Source organism: Colletotrichum phormii (assembly GCF_030913505.1).
Source record: "Colletotrichum phormii strain CBS 102054 chromosome Unknown BDP81scaffold_8, whole genome shotgun sequence".
Lineage (NCBI taxonomy): Eukaryota > Fungi > Ascomycota > Sordariomycetes > Glomerellales > Glomerellaceae > Colletotrichum > Colletotrichum phormii.
Window position 1 is genome coordinate 728,363 of NW_026851450.1, and position 19,953 is coordinate 748,315.

At 50.5% G+C, this 19,953-nt stretch overlaps 5 protein-coding genes across 5 annotated transcripts; 1 reads left to right on the plus strand and 4 right to left on the minus strand.

The window, feature by feature from the left end:
- Nucleotides 1-889: 889 nt before the first annotated feature.
- On the minus strand, nucleotides 890-2,097 carry BDP81DRAFT_346975 (GPR1/FUN34/yaaH family-domain-containing protein; the record flags this gene model as incomplete). Its single annotated transcript, XM_060586128.1, has 5 exons — nucleotides 890-1,214; nucleotides 1,267-1,468; nucleotides 1,529-1,639; nucleotides 1,695-1,890; nucleotides 1,957-2,097. 5 exons carry the CDS (start codon nucleotides 2,095-2,097, stop codon nucleotides 1,115-1,117), a joined length of 750 nt encoding a protein of 249 aa, XP_060446274.1. The 3' UTR covers nucleotides 890-1,114.
- Nucleotides 2,098-2,991: 894 nt separating this feature from the next.
- Nucleotides 2,992-4,211, plus strand: BDP81DRAFT_448791 (methanesulfonate monooxygenase; the record flags this gene model as incomplete). The annotated part of the gene is made up of 2 exons (XM_060592333.1): nucleotides 2,992-3,044; nucleotides 3,092-4,211. 2 exons carry the CDS (start codon nucleotides 2,992-2,994, stop codon nucleotides 4,209-4,211), a joined length of 1,173 nt encoding a protein of 390 aa, XP_060446275.1.
- Nucleotides 4,212-4,335: 124 nt separating this feature from the next.
- On the minus strand, nucleotides 4,336-6,149 carry BDP81DRAFT_317779 (cytochrome P450; the record flags this gene model as incomplete). The annotated part of the gene is made up of 4 exons (XM_060584290.1): nucleotides 4,336-4,744; nucleotides 4,802-4,883; nucleotides 4,948-5,679; nucleotides 5,741-6,149. The coding sequence occupies 4 exons, from the start codon at nucleotides 6,147-6,149 to the stop codon at nucleotides 4,336-4,338; spliced, it is 1,632 nt and encodes a 543-aa protein (XP_060446276.1).
- A 2,894-nt stretch (nucleotides 6,150-9,043) lies between these two features.
- On the minus strand, nucleotides 9,044-11,154 carry BDP81DRAFT_425666 (mitochondrial carrier domain-containing protein). The gene is made up of 8 exons (XM_060590242.1): nucleotides 10,800-11,154; nucleotides 10,657-10,743; nucleotides 10,450-10,576; nucleotides 10,263-10,380; nucleotides 9,996-10,182; nucleotides 9,765-9,936; nucleotides 9,548-9,680; nucleotides 9,044-9,496 (listed from the first exon to the last, which is right to left on the minus strand). Exons 1-8 carry the CDS (start codon nucleotides 11,088-11,090, stop codon nucleotides 9,472-9,474), a joined length of 1,140 nt encoding a protein of 379 aa, XP_060446277.1. The 5' UTR covers nucleotides 11,091-11,154; the 3' UTR covers nucleotides 9,044-9,471.
- Nucleotides 11,155-18,758: 7,604 nt separating this feature from the next.
- Nucleotides 18,759-19,908, minus strand: BDP81DRAFT_517151 (glycosyl hydrolase family 61-domain-containing protein; the record flags this gene model as incomplete). The annotated part of the gene is made up of 2 exons (XM_060595896.1): nucleotides 18,759-18,778; nucleotides 19,008-19,908. 2 exons carry the CDS (start codon nucleotides 19,906-19,908, stop codon nucleotides 18,759-18,761), a joined length of 921 nt encoding a protein of 306 aa, XP_060446278.1.
- Nucleotides 19,909-19,953: the final 45 nt, after the last annotated feature.

Consider the following 19,953-nt stretch of genomic DNA (forward strand, 5'->3'; position numbering starts at 1 on the left):
CCGTCCTTTGAGATAAGGCTATTGGATGCTTCGAAACAGATGATTTGTCTTGTGGTGATGAGTCCAACTTAAGGTTAGGGGGATCACTACTCGAAAGAGGGAAAGTTCTGCAATGAGCGGGAGAAGGTTGAAGGACGTGTGGGAGTATTGAGTGAATCTTGTCTTGCATCCATCTGAGAAGCCAAAATGCGCCAACATGTATCTAAATATACTCATCGTCACCCGTCCGTGCCGCCTCCGTCGTCGAACGGTTCGACGATAGCCGGTACCCCGTTCCGCCGTCGGCAGTGGCGCGAGGGTCCACATCTATGTTGTGATATGTCGCAATCGCACTGACTTGCGATACGCGCACATGTGCAGTTCTCACCTCCGCATATGGCCCCCAAACCCTGGCCGACAGATGATGCGGCATGCAGGGACAAGGTCACGATACTAGCTCGATTGTATTTGTACTTATCAATGTACTCCGTAGACTCGCCTTCAAACCATTTTCGTGATCGAGCAGATATTCTATCTGACGTTGAAAGTATCAACATCTCGGCAACATCTCTGACCTCCATGGTCGGAGAGAATGCTCTGATGAGGGGTCAGGTAGCATGAGGATGGCATCATATGCGCTATTCTGCAGCAATCGAGGCATAACTTCATAACCACTAATTAAGGTTCATAGTCAGTGTAGGTACTTCGTTCAATTGAGTTTTTAGACTCCCAAGTACCGCGAAACCCCGAGGTTGGTTGTCTGTCAACCTCGCCCCGCAGCACCGACCCAACTGGCCAAGAGGGATGGGAGACAGAAGATATCATATATCGTTAGTCTATTTAATTCTCTCACCAGTTGACCCTCGGTGAGTAGAACGTAGCTAACAGTTGAAGCTTTACGAGGAGTACTGGGTTTGCGATTGGGAAACGTCTGGTGTTCATGGTCTGGCCTCTACCACTAAAATCTTATTTGCTGTCGCTTCAAAAGACCGGTTACTTTCAAGCTTTTCTGTCCTGTAACCCTAACTATTGGCACCTTCAATTCCGGTGGACCCGTGATAATTCTATGCCCAGTTCTCCAGGCCTATGGAGGTGTTGTGCTACTTCGCACTTTGTCTCATTTAGAGAAGCTACCTCACTCGGTCTTCTTCCGAGTCTTAGGGAAGTATTGAGACGTGTCTCCCAAGGGCAACTCTACCAAAGAGTCCTTCAGCAGGAGATGGAAAGTCAAATACCTGAATTGTGTTAGCTGAGAAAATCGTTGTCAGAATCAGGTGGGAAACCTACCATCCAACAAGCCCAGCAAGGAACGCGAAAACGCCACCACTTTTCTTCAAACCAATCGAGGCGCTCTCGTGGCCATCAGCAGCAGCAAAGTAGCCAGCAGCAACCAGTACGAAGCATAATTCAACGAAGATGAAGATCAGTATATAGACAACATTTGTCGGTATTGTAGCGACTAAGTAGGCAAGGACGAAGACGCTCCAAACTGCGTGAGGATGCTGCGTTAGTCTTGAGTTATTGATGCAACGACTGCGAGATCACTCACTGATCATGAATAGTCCGAGAGCATTGTTCAACTGCTTTGTGTCATCGCCATATGCTGCTGCCACCCCAAAAGAGGGAGTCAAGATGGCACCGTACCCTGCGTAGAAGAGACCTGTCACGGATTGTCAGTCAGAACGAGCGTTGTAAGCTACTTTATCAGAGCTTACCGAAAGCACTGAAGGCACTGTATCCAAAGCCGTTTCCTCCGGTAAGCTCCCACTGCGCAGATATCACTAGGCCGAAGGCAGCTAGGAAAAAGAAATTCGCGATGTAAACGTTGGTTGTCGTCACTCCTCGCCACTCCATTAAGCTTAGAGAAAGCGTGGTCAATGTTGTAGAAAAAGCTCCGATCGGAAGTGAGGTCTGTAGAAATCCTCGATCAGTAAAAACGTTTGGAATGATTGCGATTCTAGGGAACATGGTGCTTACTGCTGCCGTAGGAAGCGGTCTTGGTGCGGTGAATCGAGGTCCATGATGGATCGTCTCGAATCTCTCAAAGGTTGGCTCCGGCTTTACGGACTCGACCCCTTTTTCGCTTGCCCCATTGGGGGCTGAAGAGTAGATGGACATTGTGCTGAGTTGGAGTATGGCACACCAGACGACACAGTTTGAACAAGAAAGACAAGAAGAAAAGTTGCAGCCGCAAGTCTGTCTTTCGGATCCTTCAACAGATAAATCATGGAGAACTTGGCTACGAACCCGACGACATGGCCCTGGTCTCAATCAGTTTCCCGAAAATTTGCTCTATCCTTGCCCATCGCAATGAGACCTCAGACAGCTCAGACTGGTCTCAATCAATTGATTCAGATTAAAGTTCGCAGATCTTGGTTCAATCCCACATCGCGCCATGTTGGGGTGGATGCAGCAATCGTAGCGTGGGGAAACCCCGGTCAACTGGGATCTGATGATCTCGTCATTGAGTTGATAATGGTGCAATTGCCTCATTTGGAGAGGTCGGTTGAACGGCAAAGCACGTAGCTATTCCCCTCAGTACCAAATGGGCCCTCAAGTGCCGTGACTGGCTCCCATCGTATCAATCTGAATTCCGGCATGCGTCGTAATGTGGTATTTTGAAATCACGTCAGAGCTAGGCATAGCTTCGCCAATGTCATCAAACCGACGGAACTTCCTCCGCAATGTCAATTTGAGAATATCGCGCAGAACGCGCCAGCAAGCTGATAGCTACATCCTGGTAGGCGCAAGATCATGGTTTGATACGTACTTATCACATTTGCTCTTCTGTCACTGTTGCCATGTCAATGGTTTTGACACCAGGAGTTGAGAGCCTGCCCTTTTTCTACCCCTCCTCTCCGAAGTGCTTTCGACCAACATCACTTGTATTGTCAATCTGCTTCAGCGATACCGACTTGAAGTGAAAATCAACATTCATCACTTCCCACCATCGAGCTATACTTGTCAAATTACAGTCGCTGACCCTGCCTTTTCCATTGAGCCTCAGCGAGAATGACCGCTCAGCCACATCCCCTCAATACCGACCCTGAACGGCTGCTCTTCGCGTACGTCTCCTTTTCTCAAAGTTTCATACAAACAGCTGATTATTTAGATACTGGGTACCCAATGTCTCAGGCGGTCTGATCATTAGCAAGATCCCGCAGAGGACAAACTGGGACCTGGCTAGCAACGTCAGATATGCCAAGGCGGCTGAACAAGCTGGTATCGAATATGGCTTGACGCAAATTCGCTTCACTTCTGGATACGGTGCTGCAAACCAACACGAATCTGTGTCCTTCTCGCAAGCAATTCTCCAAGCAACAGACACAGTCAAGATCATTGCTGCTATCCTGCCCGGGCCCTGGAACCCTACGACGGTGGCGAAGCAGATCGCCAGTATCGACCACTATAGCAATGGCCGCGTTGCCGTGAATATTGTGAGCGGCTGGTTTAAGAGCGAGTTTACAGCCATTGGTGAGTGGTGGCTGGACCATGCCGAGCGCTATCGTCGCAGCAACGAGTTCATTCGCTGTCTCAAGGGCATCTGGACCGCGCCCGAGGACATGGGCTTCACCTTTGGCGGCGACTTTTACCGGTACAGGAACTATGTGCTCAACCCTAAGCCTGTTCAAAAGCCCCATCCAGAGATCTTCCAGGGCGGCAACAGCGATGACGCCAGGAACAATGGCGCCGAGGTCAGTGACTGGTACTTCATGAACGGCAACGACCTCGACGGTTTCCGCACCCAGATTGCGGACGTCAAGGCCCGCGCGGCAAAGGTCGGTCGCGAAGACCAAGTTCGCTTCGCCGTAAACGGCTTCGTCATCGTTCGTGAGACCGAAGAAGAGGCCGTTCGCGTGTTGCAGGAGATCCAGGGCAAGGCCGACAAGGAGGCCGTTGAAGCGTTCCGGGCCTCCGTTCAGGAAGCAGGCGCCAGCACATCCAACAAAAAGGGCATGTGGGCTGACAGCAAGTTTGATGACTTGGTACAGTACAACGATGGCTTTAAGACAAAGCTTATCGGTACTAAGGAGCAGGTTGCCGAGCGAATCGTCTTGTTGAAGAGTTTGGGTGTCAACCTAGTGCTCACTGCTTTCTTGCACTACGATGAAGAGATTGAGCAATTTGGACGCGAAGTTCTGCCTCTAGTAAGGCAATTTGAAAAGGAGGGTCGTGGCAAGGACGCCAACTTTGAGATTGAGAGAACTGGAGACGTTTACCGTAAGAAATAGGATATGAATACCAGTAAGATATGAATTTGCTGCATTTGTTGCATCACCAAAACAGTCTTCTATTCTATCTGTATAACACAATCTTGAATCACGCCATTGCCTCAAATCGTTCAAGCTTTCAAGATCAAACCTTCAATGCATCCCTGACAGCATTGTACCCCTCAAATACATCTCTGGCTCGCTCGGGGCTTCTGATCTTGAACTGCATGGGGAATGGCAGAGGCTCCAGAATGACGTTGGAGTTCGTCGCCTGTGTATCGAACGTCACGTCCTTACCAGTGGAGGGGCATTTCTTGAGGCTCATGTCGAAAGCCCAGCATACACCTGCCCCTGCGACGAACATCTCATCGTCTACAAGGTTCTGGCCCAGGCATGTTCGGCGACCCCAGCCAAACGTATGCATGCCCACTCCGTCACGGAAGTTCGGGTACCGACTGAGAGGCTCCTGATACGTGGGGAAGCTGGGATCCAGGTAGCGATCCGGACGGTAATGTTCTGGGTCAGGGTACTTTTCCGGAACACGGTTGATGCTCCTGCAGTCGTGTCACGTCAGTCAGAGATTCCCGGAAAATCAGCATGGAGTGACATACCACTCGCAGGCAAGGATGATAGTTCCTTTCTCAATCTTCACACCCCGGAACTCGGAATCCTGCTCGCATTGATGGGGAACCCCTGGGCAAATGGTGTCAGTTCTCAGATCCACTCCAATTTCGTTGCCTCATGAGGAACTACTCACCAAGAGGTACTCCAGATCTCCACCGAAGGGTCTCTTTCAAACAAGCTCTCACTGTTGGAAGCTCGGCGAAGTCGTCTCGAGTGGGCATTCTGTCGCCACAGACCCTGTCAATCTCCTCTTGGCACTTTTTCAACCATTCAGGATGGAGCGCCATGCACATCAAGAAGAATTGCATAGGCCCAGAAATAGTGACAACTCCGACAAGACACTGGAAGCCGAGCATGCAGGCTGCGAAGTCTTCGGCTTTTTCAGTCTGCTTGAGGGTCTCGTTTCCACTCTTCTGCAGTTGCTCGAAGTACCGGTAGGTCCAGGTGTCTGTTGGCAAGTCTCCCTTCAGATATCTCGCCTTGGCGAGCCGGAATGTTTTCAACCACCAAGCCCGCTGGTTCTTCTCCCGGTTCATTTCATATTTGCGCCAAGGGTTATACCGGAAAAGGTCGGCGAGATGCCACAGTGGTGTCATAGTATTGACAATTGGCCCTGAGATTGACATCCTTGTCAAAGTTTCGATGGCACTCTCGCCATAGGCGCGTCCTTGCGTTGAGTCATCCCACGCGAGGCGGCTGATTATACGTCCGGTCAGTTCGCGAGTGTTTCCGTGAAACTTCTCTGGGTCAACAAGGAGGGTCACAAGCCATCGCTTGACCTCATTCTCGATGTGACCATAGAAGTGCTGCTGATGAGCAGCCGCCATAGCCGCATGGACCCATTTTCTTTGGTGCTTCCAAGTGTCTGTTGATCTAGTCAGCTTCATGTTCATGCTCGGTTTTGTAGAGTTTGTTATTTCACTGACCATGGCGGTCCATCAAAGCAGAGTATGCCGGGCCCAACTTGTGATCAATGAGAGCCCTGATCTGGGGCCGTCCGGCAAACTTATTGCCGTCTTTGATGAGGAGATCTTGAGCCATTCCCTCATCAGAGATGATCACAAACTTTTGACCAAGCATACTGGTTTGGTAAATCGGCCCAAACTCATCGGCCCATTCCTTGAGCTTGAGCCACATGGCAAACCTGGGCAAATCATGGACCCGGCCGACAATGGGGTACTGCTTAGGACCGGGGAACTTGGAAGGGAGCTTGGATGTCTTGACATCTAGGGAGGATTTTGTAGACCATTCTAGCAAGCGTCGAAGAGAAGAAAAGAAGAAGCTGGGCACCACCAGGATGCCAAGATAAAATATGATGAGAGTAAAGCTCTCCATAATGAGGCTCTCAGGGTTTGCCGCGTAAGAAGAGGGTAATAGTGGATGCTCTGGGGAGCCAGGGAGGGGAGATGGAGACAGTGGAAGGGTGGCATTGCAGATAGATATACTACTACGTGAGTCACTGAGAACCAGTTACTCAACCTTGCTGCATGTAGGGCTGGCAAACTTGCCGAAAGGCCTTTGGGTGGGTTGGCTCGGTCGTGACCGTCCAAAGTCCCTTTCTGTGAAGAGACCGGAACTCCAGTGTTATCGGCGTCCCCAGCTGAAAGTGCAGGCAGACAACAAATAGGAGCGATTCCGCTCTCCATCGCGCCAGAGACCGCATTGCGATGATTGTTACACGACGCGATGTGTACATGAGGTCGACTCCGAACGCCTTCAACGGGTATCAAAGTCTTTCGACTGCCTTCTTTCGGAATAGAATCGCACGATGTTGACCCCGTGAAGTCCGAAGCAGAGCGAGCCACGAGTCAATGGGATAAGCATCCCTCACATGTGTGCTTCCTTCCGACCATGAACATCACTGCCAAGTGTTGTCTTAGCTTGAAATTCTCGCACATTCCGTCACTGGCTTTCCCGATCTGGCAAATAATAGACGCCCTGAGAGGCACATCGACCATTCCTGTGTAAGCAAAGGCGGCAGCCTATTATTGCGCACAAATTCATCGCTGAGGTGAATCAATGGGGGTGGATATGTCTCAAGACCCCATTTACAGGCTTATTGTGATGAGAGACCTGCAGGATTTCCCAGCAGGGACAAAGAAGACGCCTGCGCCGCATGGCAGGGGCAGTGTCACATCGTGACTTGGCCACAGCCGATTCCGCCTAGGACCCTTGACACCACGCAGAGCTAAATACGCTAAAGTCCTAGTGAAATAATTGTCACTACCCTTGCTCTTTCGTTTTGTTCAACGTTCATCGACTTCAATTCTTCCTACGGCTATAACAGCCTCAGTAAAACATGACGTTGGAAGCCTTTGAGACAACTCGCTCGAGATTGGACCGTATAAATCGTCCGAGCACGCGCGGGAGCAAGCCGTCAGGAGCGCGGGTATGCACCATAAGGGCTTACTACGCGCACGACATTTGGTTGTGCCTGTAATCTCGTGCCAGTGAGAATGTCAAGATGAACTTGCCCTCTTAACGCAGTAAGATACGAGATTGGCCAGTAGTGTATTACAACAGGCGGCACTCTCAGTGCCGTGCTGATATGCTGTCGTGGCGCCCCCTCTGCGCGCGGGAGAAAGATCGCCGCAAAATGCGTCTTTATCAGTGGGGGTAAGCCCTCTAGAATGGGCCGTTGGGTCGTGTGATATAATTGGCGACTGGCTACCTCAGATGTCAGCTCGCGTGCTAGTCGCTGAGCACATCGGATGACATCCAACTCGCGAGATCGCGAGACGGGACGAACAAATTGGCTCCGGAAGCTTCCCGCGCGCGCCAGGCAACGGCTCGAGCTTGAATATCTACTTGACAAGAACGAGGCAGAAGGAAGCGGCTGCAAGGGGGACATTCCAGCCGGCCCAACTTGTCGTCAATGGGATGCCCGGATCCGGAGTGGAGACTGGGGAAGTCCGTAGAAGTGGAACCTCAACGTTCCTTAGCGGGGGTTTGACAGCGGGATGGCCCCATTGATTCATAAGCTTCCTTAGTGTCTTTGAATCTCAACGATGTCTTGAAGCCACGTTCAACTCCATACGAGAAGTCTTAAGTGTCGTGATCTCGGTCCTTAGATTGGGCATCTCGCGAGGGCTTGCTACTGTACTAAGTTTGCCTCTGTCGTAATTGTGCCTTATCAGCGTGGTCTCTTTGGGCTCACGTTCTTCTCGAAAGAGTAATTTCGCCTAAGTCTCCAATACTAGTGCCATCCAACATGCATTTGTCCAAAAGACTTCATTTTGGTTACAACTGATGTACCGCGAATACCCCGTTACAGACCAAGACATGAGACGGAGACATCGAACCGTAATGGGCTCGTGTTCGATCTGCCGCCTTGGAAAGGCAATCGGTCAATTGAAAGCCACTGTGGTAATTGAGAAAAGCCTCAAAGACTGTATTGAGTTGATCAGTCTCAGACTAGGTAAGTCTGCAAACCAAACCCGAACAGATGCCTGATGTCTCCCTCCTCGAACCTTCTCCGCACATCGGAGCCGGCCTGGGTTACACCGGGTCAGCCTCGGGGCGCTTCATGCCATGCATACAGAGTGGCTGGCAAGGATATGACGACTTGAGAGTCAACGAACTAAAGCGTCTTAATTGCCTCGCAATACCCAAGTTCTCAATCGGCAATAAATACCATGGGCTACATGACCCATTATTGTCCCGGTTGTACAAGTAAAAACAAGCTACAACTCGGCGACTAATATTCACGTCTCTTTTTCGTTCAAGGCTTGAGTACCTAGGTATCCTAGTTACCACTGCTGCCCGCAGCCGCGGGTCAGGCCCTCTACGGCAGAGAACCAAAGCCAACGGAGTCATTTTTGTCTAAGGACGCAAACCCCAGGGGATGGAATATGTAGTGATACGTCGGGAATGAACGTGGTCTCTGTCCCTAGGATCAACATTGTGACACAAGTTATGCATGGGCTAGATTTTCTCCAAGTGGGCGGGCGTACATACTTGCCGAAACGTGCTTCCGAAGGCGCTCAAAATTGGAAGAAGCATTTAGGGTCCTGAAGCTGCTGATTACCCTTGCCTTTGCAGACAAATTCCACCAGGTTTTCGGGTATAAATGAGACCCTTCGGACCCGTCGGCTCAGTAATGGTCTCAGGTCAGCCATGCATGTTTCTTGGCTCTCAGTTACGTTTTTCTTGGGGTATCAAAGGGCTACTCCATTCTACAATGACTTCTCACGTCATGGGTAGCACAAAGTTCGGAGACGAGGTGGCGCCTCAGACAACGTATTACTGAGTGAACTTTAGCAAGACGGAAACCAGCCTCATTCACTGAGATAATATGCGAGTTACTTGATTGGAGCAGTGTTCGCCAAATATTTACGCCTTCCTCTACCCCAGAGGCCATGTGTGCCAGCTCAAGCTGCCGAGACTGACTCTAGCCGAATTACCGGTCAAAGAATAGCCGGCTCATTATTGAGGCAGCAAATATCGGATAACATCCACGTAAAGACTAAACGTTACTTCAAACTCCGCGTACAAACACTTCCCATACTCAAGTTACTACGATGCAGATCTCTATTGCCTCGATGGCGGATTACTCGTTCCTTCTCTAGGTAGGTGAATACATACAGAGAGTTGGGCGGCTCTCAGAATCTCGACTTGTCACCTGACGGTTGTCAAGCCAGGTTCAGCGTGATGGACACTAAGAGTGCGTCTTCTTCTCCCAGCTATTCAAAGTTAGAACTTTGGTGTTATGAAGTATTCTTCATTTAACTCACAGGTCGAGGAACAACTTCCAAAGGATAGAAAACAAGACACCCTGGAGGCCGTTGGCCAAGATTCGGGTCTTGAGACCACGTCCCAGGAAGCCAAGGAAGCCCTCTCTTTGTATGATAATCTTTGCTGCTTGCGCTACAAATTGGAGAAAGTTGCGGTCAGTAAAGAAGGTGTTTGATAGAAGTTTGGCATGGTTCATCAGGAGAAGATTCGACTTACAGTATGAAATCTGCGTGTCGTTGACTTGTCTATAGGTCTTCACTACTCTGAGCGAGTTGGAGACAGAATCAGAGATGATGGAAGCACAAAATCCAATGAATGCAAGACGCAAAAGCCACACGAAAATGTCGCTCTTTTCCGGTTCGGGAATGTTGGCGGAAAGGTAGTTGTACTGTCATCGGTCCTCAGCCTGGATTTCTATGTGCAGGATGTGAGAAATGTTTGACTTACGGTTGCAAACCAAGGGTAGTGGCCGACAAACGTGGCGGCGGCAGTCGCAAAAGCTCCCCACCACAAGCTTCCAATACCATTTGTCTTTACACGTTGTCTCAGGATAGCGGTACCTTTGGCGCCCTGGGCCTGCAGCGTCGTCTTGAGAGTATCAATGGGAGTCAAGATCATGCGGAAAGCAGCAGCACTGCAGAGTCAAACCAGGTTAGTACTTTGATGGCTCTGTGTTCCATGATATGAGACTAAGGTAGATAGATGTAAGCTTACCAAAGAGAAGCGAAGATGGTCTTGATCAAGGTAGGGAGCTGGTTCAAGAACGAGTTTGACTCGAGAAGTGCGAGGATACCGGCGTTAGCGGCAGTGTCGCCGAAGCGGGAAACCGGCCCTGTTCACCGACATGTGAGCACAGCTCTGACAGATTCACTTCAAGAGGGAAGCTGCATGCGCCACGTACCCTGGATCAATGCGGCTCCGATTCCCTGGTAATACCTGCGCACTCCTCCATCTTCATAAAGAGTGCGAGTCGCCTCCCTGAAGCCAGACCCAAAGCGATACTGGTAGTTCATGATAGTCCTGATGGGCTAAGAGACAATCCACGATTAGTATCGTTCATGCTTCCTGGCAGCAAAGCATCGACTTCCACCTATTCTCATTTACGTACCATGAGGGTCAGAACTTGCAAGACCATAGCCGCGGCGCCACTCAAGCCACCGCCCAGAGCTCTCATAAGAGCTGCTTTGAGGTCAAACTACGCGGCGACGAGTTAGTTGTTAATTTGCTACGTCGATCGTCCGACCGACTCACGTTGGTGTCTTTGGCATCAATCCAGCCCTTGATAAAAACAGCGAGGACGAAGATGGCGAGAACTGCCCAGAACGCTCTCCATAGCCACCAGCTGGTAGTCCTCTGTTTCTTCTCTTGCGCATCCTGCCCCGTAATAAGGGGCACCTGTTCAGGATCCTGGACACCTCCGTTGGCTTCATTGTTGTCCTCTGCCGCCTGCTGGCTTGATCTGGCCTCGGCGGGTGTCCCCAGGAGCGGGGTCCGCTCGTCCGACTGCTGCGGCTGACTTTCCAAGTCTTTCTGTGCTGCCATGGTTTCAAACGCAAAGGTTGGTGACACTCCCCGGTGATTCCGCTGCTGTCGGTAATTGTGTCGTCGACGTTGATGAAGGCAAGTCGCGGCTCCCGGGCTCTTACTAATTGATAGCGGTTTCGCTATCGCGTACATGCGGGGGGTTATCGCGTGCTTTGAAATCCGATACCGTTGACGCCACACCTTATTTTCAGCCACATTGGATTGTCACAGGGGTCAACTTGGGATGATCTCGGAAGTCTTGACATCATCAATCTCATGACCGGAATGTCAAGCGGTTTCCGTACAATTCATAGTCAATTGCGGAATGCTCAATTTTATCTAGAGCGCCAGTGGATTTTCACAAACCCAACATACCACGTCTACATGCGCCTTCAGCTCGCCGACCTGATGAACTTCAAAGTTCCATTCGGCTCCGATTGCGTTTTCTCCGACCCGGACCACAATTTCCTTGATCAGGCAGCATAATAATAGGCAATCGCTCAAGCAATTGATCTTGGTAGTATCATTCACTAGCTACCTTACTTACATGTAGCTATTGGAGGTATATTTCCGGCCTTCATGGAACCTCCAAAACCCTGGCATGATAACTTGAGTACATGTAAGTTATTACTCAATAGTCTGAGTCCCAAGGTGCCTCATCAGCTTTCTCCAGCCAAGTGTGCGAGGCCACCGAGTGAACCCTTCGTAGTGGCAGCTGCGAGGCTTGACTTTCGGATCAAGGATATGGCCGTCGAAATGCGATGACCACTTAGGATCATTCATATCCACGCCCTTGCCTAGATTCTTATACGAGATGAGATAAACGATACGACTTCCATCTTCAGTGTCCTTCCACTCGTACTCATAGTTCGTATCCCATCGGGTGCTGATGGACAGCACTTTCGCCAAGACCATGAAATACCCACTATGTATCCACTATTACCCCGCATTTAAAGGGGTACTTGACGATACGTCACTCATCCCTATGCTCTTTTGCCTATTATTATCACTATTATTACCATTTTGATTGATACTGTGATGTCTTCTGGTGATTCTGATACCTCTATTGCATCTAATGTTTCTATTACTTCTATACGCAGCTGTATAGTAGTTGAGGTCCACCCAGAAGACCTTACTGCTGCTTGTAATACAGACTGTACGCCCGAGCGCTGTGACGCAGCTACAGTCCGGCCCCACGAACCTCCGGCAACTCAGCATGGTCCTCCGGGCTCCTTCCGACCCTTCAACGTGCCGGCCCGGGCCCAAGAGATACGGGGGCTGCCGGCAAGCCCGCTTGAACTGTTCCTCCAATACGTTCCGCAGAGCCTCGCAGAGCAGTGGGCCCAGTGGACGAATACAGCACCGTTGTCTAGGGAGGGCCCTAGGGCTAGACGGGCTACAGACAAAAGGAATACCTCTATTCCATGGGAACAGCATAGGAAGGGATCAAGAAAGGTATCTTAACCTTGTACCTATTGTGGTAATAGGAAGGCTTTAAAGGAGATATCTGGGAATGCCATCGCTCGGCAACGACGGCAGACAACTCGAAAGGGCTGCTTAGATTGTAATGTACCGTTATGTATTAGCAAAGATTGCTGGTACCTCTGGCACACCCAAAATTTATAGGAAATAGAGGTACTGCAGCCCTATTGGTTAACTTAATAGATTTGCAAGCCCTTATTGGCTCTACCCCGCCCTTGGCTAAAGTGCTGTCCATCAGCACCCGATGGGATAACAAGACTCGCAGTGCATGATCGGTATACGGTGTTTAGGTGCATATCGCGGCTTGACGGCTGGGTCCCAAATGTCGCATATTCTCTTCATCTGATGATGATGATTGTCAGGCCCATCCCAGTACACTCGTTACAACGATTTTCACACTATGCCTATGAAACAATATGGTCTTACACAAGCATGACTAAGTTTGCCAAGGATATGCCAGTATAAAGGGTCTTCCACTCACTATATGGATAGTCGGGATATTCCCATAGCCCCATAGCCACTCGTTCTTCATACTCATCAATACATCCCATTGACCCCCTACCTGATAATCGCTGGCCAACAATGATGATGTATTTAACGTCTGGTAACAAAAGGACGTGCCGGGCGCTATGCCGACATGGTCTATGCTAATCTAAACTATGTTACAGGCTACCGTCTTCACCTAACGATTCTCTTCATCGGATCTGTCGTGATGGCTTTAACCATCTGTGGCCTCACTGCCAGTCACGTGACCTCGATTATATAATCACCGAGGCCCACATTCGCTCGCATCACCTATTTCAGAGCGAGCCTCAATGGATAACCGTTCTCTATCACAAATCTCGATGCCCACATTGTGATCATACGACAGGATCTTTTTTTTACGCTTTCGAAGCGCGATAAGCGCAAAGCTTGCTTTCATCGGCGAGGAGTCCATCGTAGTCGAATATGAAGGGGTAATGTTTTTACCCAGTCAACGTGCTTGCAGCATTTTGTAAGCTGGGCCCGTTCTAGTATGTCGACGGCTAAAAAGACATTATCTGTTGGTATCACAGGCGTGATACATTTCCTCATGAGGGTGTATCTTCGGCAACAATCACGTCGATGTCCGTGATAATTGCTGTTGATCTTCTTTCTTCCTATTTACATTGTGGGCAGGGGTCGGTCGAAGTAGGTGGTGACGGCCTGGGTGGTTGCCCCACCTTAACCGGCCGTGGTGACTAAGCCAGTTGTCCCACTTCGCCCAGGGCAGGCGCCAGCCAGCCCACGATACCTGCCCATTGCTCCTTATCAGCCTTGCTGTTCCGACATTATCCTTTGTCTGATTTGCGTCGCGGCATGCGAACAGTCTTGTGGTTGTTTTCAAAAGCAATTCTCCTTTGTTTGAAACGCGACATGTAAAGCCTTGTTGAAGGTTGGCTTCCGCTGCTTTAGAGCAGTACCCACAGATAAAAGACGTTTCCAATAAGTACGAATCTGTTGGATTCACAGGTGGAAAAGGAAAATACTCGAGTATCGTGGGTAGCAACGATCACCGACTGTAGTGGTGATATTGCTTGTTCTTGTTGTTCTTCAGTGGAAGTCTAACCAGGTGCCAGCGGCGGCAGGAAGTCTGGGGTATACCACCCTCGTGTGGCTGAGCCACACGGACCACCGTGGCTGGAACGGACCGCGGCAGCAACCTCCTGCTGCCTAATGTAGGCCTATTCCAACAGAATCAAAGGAGCCCGATTTGTCGCGTTCCGAATGCATGAAGGCCTTGATCATGTTGAAATGAAAGTGACGTGGAAGATGGGGAGACGAAAATCTCCGGTGCTGGTTTGTAATGATTTCTTGGATGCAGGGGCGGGCTGTGTGATTCGACTGTTCTTTTGAGCTGTGATCATCCGTAGTGGCCGATAAGACGGGATCGTGGAAATTTGACAAGGCCGACAAAGAATCTCCCTGCGTGTGGTGCGTGTGATGCGTGTGATGCGTGTGGTGTTGATGGCGTCCCCCTCTAGTGACTCCAACAGATCCAGACGTCCACTAGACTCCCGACTTAGCCAGAACTGTTCATTTGCCATGATTGATAGCATCCTTTTGCTCGTCAAAGCCAAGGCTACGCGCTCAACCATTGTGAGGTGTTTAGCGATGGCGAGAAACAGATCAAGTGACAAGACTTCATCGAGACCCGGTTCCAAGTATGGCTTCTCCTCTGCTTGACCCGCTAGGGCTTTTATCCATGACGAAAGCGACTCAAGGCCAAGGGCTGAGCTGGGCTGTTGTCTAGCCGTGCAGCAACAGGATGCGTGATTCCTGTATTCGATCCCAACGGTTGCAGTGGCTTATGGTGTGTCTCAGTAGTGGTCTGCGGAGCCGAAGAGAAGTTTTGCGACTCTGCTTGTGTCTCATCAGGGGAATTCTGTGCCAGACACCTGTCTTTGCGTCGAGCTTCAATTTCTCTGTATGATCGATTGGACTGAATTAGATGCGGCATTACCGCCTCGAGTACACCCAAAGCCATGATTCGCTTTCTGAATTGGTGGACGAGTACTAGTAGGTATTAAGTCGGAGAAGGCGAGTAGGCTCTGCAGCGTACTAACACACTGTAAGGTAGGGTGTTGAACAGACAAAAGATTTCAGAGGCAATTGGAACTTAAATACCCAAGGTACGCAGGCGGCATGTCACAAGGCAATCAGGGTTCAAGTCAGCCCAAGTTCGCCAGACCATCAGGGTTTTTAGAGAAAAGCTTAACACTTTTGTTCTAGGTGGCCTTTTTACTAAGGCTCTCAGAGTGTTAAGAAAGCGTGTATGATCCCGATCGTTTCCAACATTCAAAAATACTTTGCATAAGGTAGCTTGAGACAGCTTGAGATTTTGTCAGTCGATGACCATTCTTCGAGTACCATAGAGGCTTAGAAAATTCGCAAGATGCCGGAAGACAACTTCGGCAGCATAAATAGGCCTACCTACCAAAGGTAGCTCAGTCAGACAGTGTCTGCAGAATAGCGAGTTCATAGAAAGGTCAAGCCAATGCAAACAGACCGCGAGGTTCCCATTAATTATTATCATTTTGGCGTAAGGGCCGGCCGCACGCAAGCCACCACGAAGGTAAACAGCAAAAACCCCAACAAAAGCACCTCACGTCCGTCAATACAGCCTCAAGGCGCTACAGAACCAACAAAAGAAGTCACCTCACCTCCAAGGCCAAGAAGTACCTAATGCCCAACCTGTATTTAGCCACCGCTCGAAACACGGACATGACTGAAGGCCGGAAAGACAGCTACAGCAGACCCACGACAACAGTGCCAACAAGCGTTGCCCACACCATCAACCAAAGTTGGACCCATATCCTATTAATCGCCAATACCCTAGATAGCGACAGTGCATCCATCTTCAGTATTTCTTAATTCTGCTTTGTCTTAATATTATTCATGGGCGGATATAAGGGGAGTGAGGTCGGATAAGTATGTAAAACCTTATTACCCCTTCTTAAGGTACGTACATGTATTTATACCATCGAGCAATTACTGACAAGACCATAGCCAACTTGGTTGAGCCAGAGCTCCATGTAAACCCACCGAGAAAACAAGTTGTCAAAAAATACCATCCTCTATCAGAACTTGTCCGGTGAGGGGTGGCTGGTGTTTTTGATGTTGTTGCTGCTGCTGCTGCCACTGCTAGCAGGGAGCGGCGGTGTCGCTGCCTCTGATGTTGCTGGTGCAGGTGCTGGTGGAGGAGCAGCCGGATTTGGTGCTTGCGCTGCTGGCGGTGTCATTAGGAGGAGCAAGCAATATTGACTATTGGAGCAATAGCGAGTCAAGAAAGTTCTTCTTAACGGAACTGGGAAGGACGGATGGAGGTGTGCTGCGTACCTTGAGTGGAAAGCGGAACACACATACATCTATCACCTAGCGGGAAGTCGTTGATTCATGTTCTTTCTCCTGGTGATTTCCGTGAAACTGAGAGAAGGTACTATGCTTGGTGGCATTGGGTCTGGTCCAAGTCTTTGAGTCAGGTATGTGTAAAGAGCAAGGCAGGGACCCCGGGAAGGAGGGACATGTGACTGAGGTGACACCGTAAGGTACGTCACAATCGAAAGAGTGATTAGCTTGGAAGGCACTCGATCTTCAATCGGAATGGACTCTTGCCGTCTGGAAGGACCGTCATCTAAGGGATGCTAGGCAATAACAGCCCGAGATCGCGACTGCCAACATCGAGTGCACAACGTCCAGCCGCTGTGCTCCATGATGGGGTAACCGCAAGAATCCGTCACGACGGACAATCTGGAAGCTCCTACTTTGCCTCCTTCTATGAGCTCGGTTCCTTTGGTGGACTGCGTTGCTACTGCTAATATGGTGCGCCACGCACTCGTCCTTCGTTTCGGCGGACGGCCTCACATCCTCTTTTCCGCAATGCTCACTTAATTCAAGTAGAGAAAGAATTGTTGACGCGCTTGTAAGTATCTAACAGCCCTTAAAACCCCTTCGCGCCCCCATCCTGTCCCTGATTCCTCTTCTCTTCAGACGCCGACTCATCTACTCTCACCACTTTTATTCGGTTTTCCCGCCTTTCGGCAACCAATATTTGCTCAGTTTCGCCAGTCTCTATCTCTTCTCGTCCCTATCTCTGCTCGTCTTTATCTCCTCTTGTCTCTCTCTCTTCTCGTCGTTGCCTCTTCTCGTCTCCGTCTCCTGTCACCTGTCCCCCGGCCTTGTCTTGCCCCGTCCCGCCTCTACTCTGGGTATATTCCGGCAAGAATACTCCGACAATGGCCGGAAGCTACGGACGTAACGCTACCTACTACCTATATAATCACCAGCGGCCAACTTTCAGTATCGCCGCCAAGTCCTGCGCCGCCCGCACTGCCGAGGATAGCTCCGGGGGAAGCGAGGCCCCTCTGCTGCCCCACCCCGCCCCGACCCCGACCCCTGCCTCAGGCCCGGTGCCGCCAGCAGCAGGACGTCCGATAGATGAGGATGGTTTTGCGCGCCGTTTTTCCGGCCGCTTTTTACTTGGCTCACACAGATCGGGTGTGGTCTCTTGTGGGACCAGCTTTGGGCTGATGGTGTGGGCAACACTTGTTGGCACTGTTGTCGTGGGTCTGCTGTGGCTGTCTTTCCGGCCTTCGGGCATGTCTGTGCTTCGCGCGGTGTCCGAGTACAAGAGGGGCATCTTTGCTGGGAGGAGGTGGTGAGGGGAGTTCTTTTTTTCTCCGCCTGGGGTTGTTTGTCTGTGTTTTTGTGTTTGTGTGTGGGTGTGGGTGTTTGTTTGGTGGCGCCTTCGGGCTGTGTTAATGCTGGGTGGAAGATGCTTTTTCAAGCTTTTTTTGTTGTTTGCTGTGGTTGTGGCGGCCGGCCCTTGGCCAATAGTCATTAATTGACGAGAATTTCGCTGTTTGACTGCATCGGCTTGACCTCACTTTTACTGAGGTTTCCTTGGCTGCTCTGGACGGGCGTGTTTTGATGGTTCATATTTCTGGTCCTCACTGGAAGGAACCCATGTGAAAATGTGACATGTTGGCCTTCGAAGACATCGAATGGCTCGGATAATTACCTCAGTCCGCAAAATGCTGCTGTGCGACGTAAGTCTCCCAGGGCCACCTACCTATCTCATGGCCTGAGAGATAACAGCCCAAAAGTTATTTCATGCAGGTACATCAGCCACCCCGCAACAGCCAGAATTCTCTAATCAGTACTCTGAACATACCTACGATAGGTGGAGAAGAGAGCGCAGGGACCTGGTAAGGACTTTTGTAAAATGAATAGGAGGTGGGCCGTGGCGACGCCTGGCATGCAGTTAGTCCTGGTATTTACCCCTGATGTCGGGCCCGGGATCACCGTGTCAAGATAGCTAACGAGCCGGAAAAGATGTATCCTTGGCTTTCGTTTTGAGATGCCAGGCTGATAAGACTCAGAGGGTTATTACTGAAACATTGCGCATTGGAACGGCGTGACTCGTCCGTGGTGACTCAAACGTAAGATAGGCCGACAATATCTCACTCCGTTCATTAATACAAAATACATCCAGGAGTCTTCTCACTCCTAACCTATGGCATCTATAAGGTCTTAGTATTCGATGTGTAAAGAATAATGATACATATAGAAGTGAAAAGAATGGAACCCTGGCCCAGGGACCACTTGTCAAGTCTCGGGGCATACCTTTGACTCCAGTATCTTGGATAATGTAGCAACCAAGTCTCAACACAAAGCACCTCGCCTTTAGCAACTCCCAGAATTGCCTTGCTCGTGTAGCATATAGATCTCAAGAGAATCAGAAGACATTCAACTCTCAGAAAGAGGTTCAAGCGCTTGCAGTAACGTAAACTGTGCTGATCACTGTCCTTCGCGGTGGGCATCGCGACTTCTTTGAAGTGGTCGAAGGCGCGGCCGTGGCGCTCAACGTTGCGGCTAAGCTGGAGGTTGGTGCCACCAACTCACTAATCTCGCTCTTTGAAATTACCGATTCACTTGCGCCAGCTGCAGTCATAGATGCGTACGAGTACGTGGCATTCGCAGAAGGCGCAACTGCGGAGGTAAGGCTCGTGGGCACGACGACAGCCGCCGAGGATGCAACATCTTGCCCTCCGACTGTCGAAGTGACTGCCGGGAGTGTCCAAGGCGTAGCTGTCGGAGCCACACTTACACCTTCTGCGGTGACGTTTTCCACAAGGGGCTGGGGCCATCTAGCCGGTCCGGGCATCGTGAAGTTGACAATCCACGGACGGTACATGTAGAACTCGATACCGGGCTCGTCACCATCGTACAACCCGGGAATCTTGACAGTGAGGCCAGGGACCGCGGTACTACTGCTCTCGACTTCGATCTGGGCGCAGTTGAAGTAGAACTCGGCACCACCAAAGTCACCAGCTTCATGGACGCCAATGTGCTCAATTCGCAAAAGATACTGCCCAGCTGGCGTCTCCTCAGGCAACTTGAACGTAAAGTTTCCAATATTGGTGACGCCCCATTCAATACCCTCGCTAGAAAAGGACTTTGGCCCAAGCTCAAAGATCTTGGACCAGTCGCCGTCACCTTCGTATTCGCGCACGTCGCCCGGTGCTTTGGAGAGGTAGGCCTGCATGGGACCCGGATGCTGAATCGAGCCGCCAAAGTTGAGGCCGAAGCCCACCTCGTCGCCCGCCTTGACCTTGTAGACGCCCGTGGCGGCCGCGTGCTCCATCGACCCGGTCCGGCATCGGAGGTCGGTGCTGTCATAGCCGTTTTTGAAGGGCATGTAGTTTGCGCTGTTGTCGCGGACGTACTCGTAGTATCGGGTGAAGTTGCCGTTGGCGATCAAGTGGGGGAAAAAGTAATGAGCGGACGCGCTGGAGACTGATGCAGCCAGGGCGAGGAAAGTTGAGCACCGCATGTTGGGCGAGAAATGGATTAAGGAACGGAAAGGCAGATTTGCTAA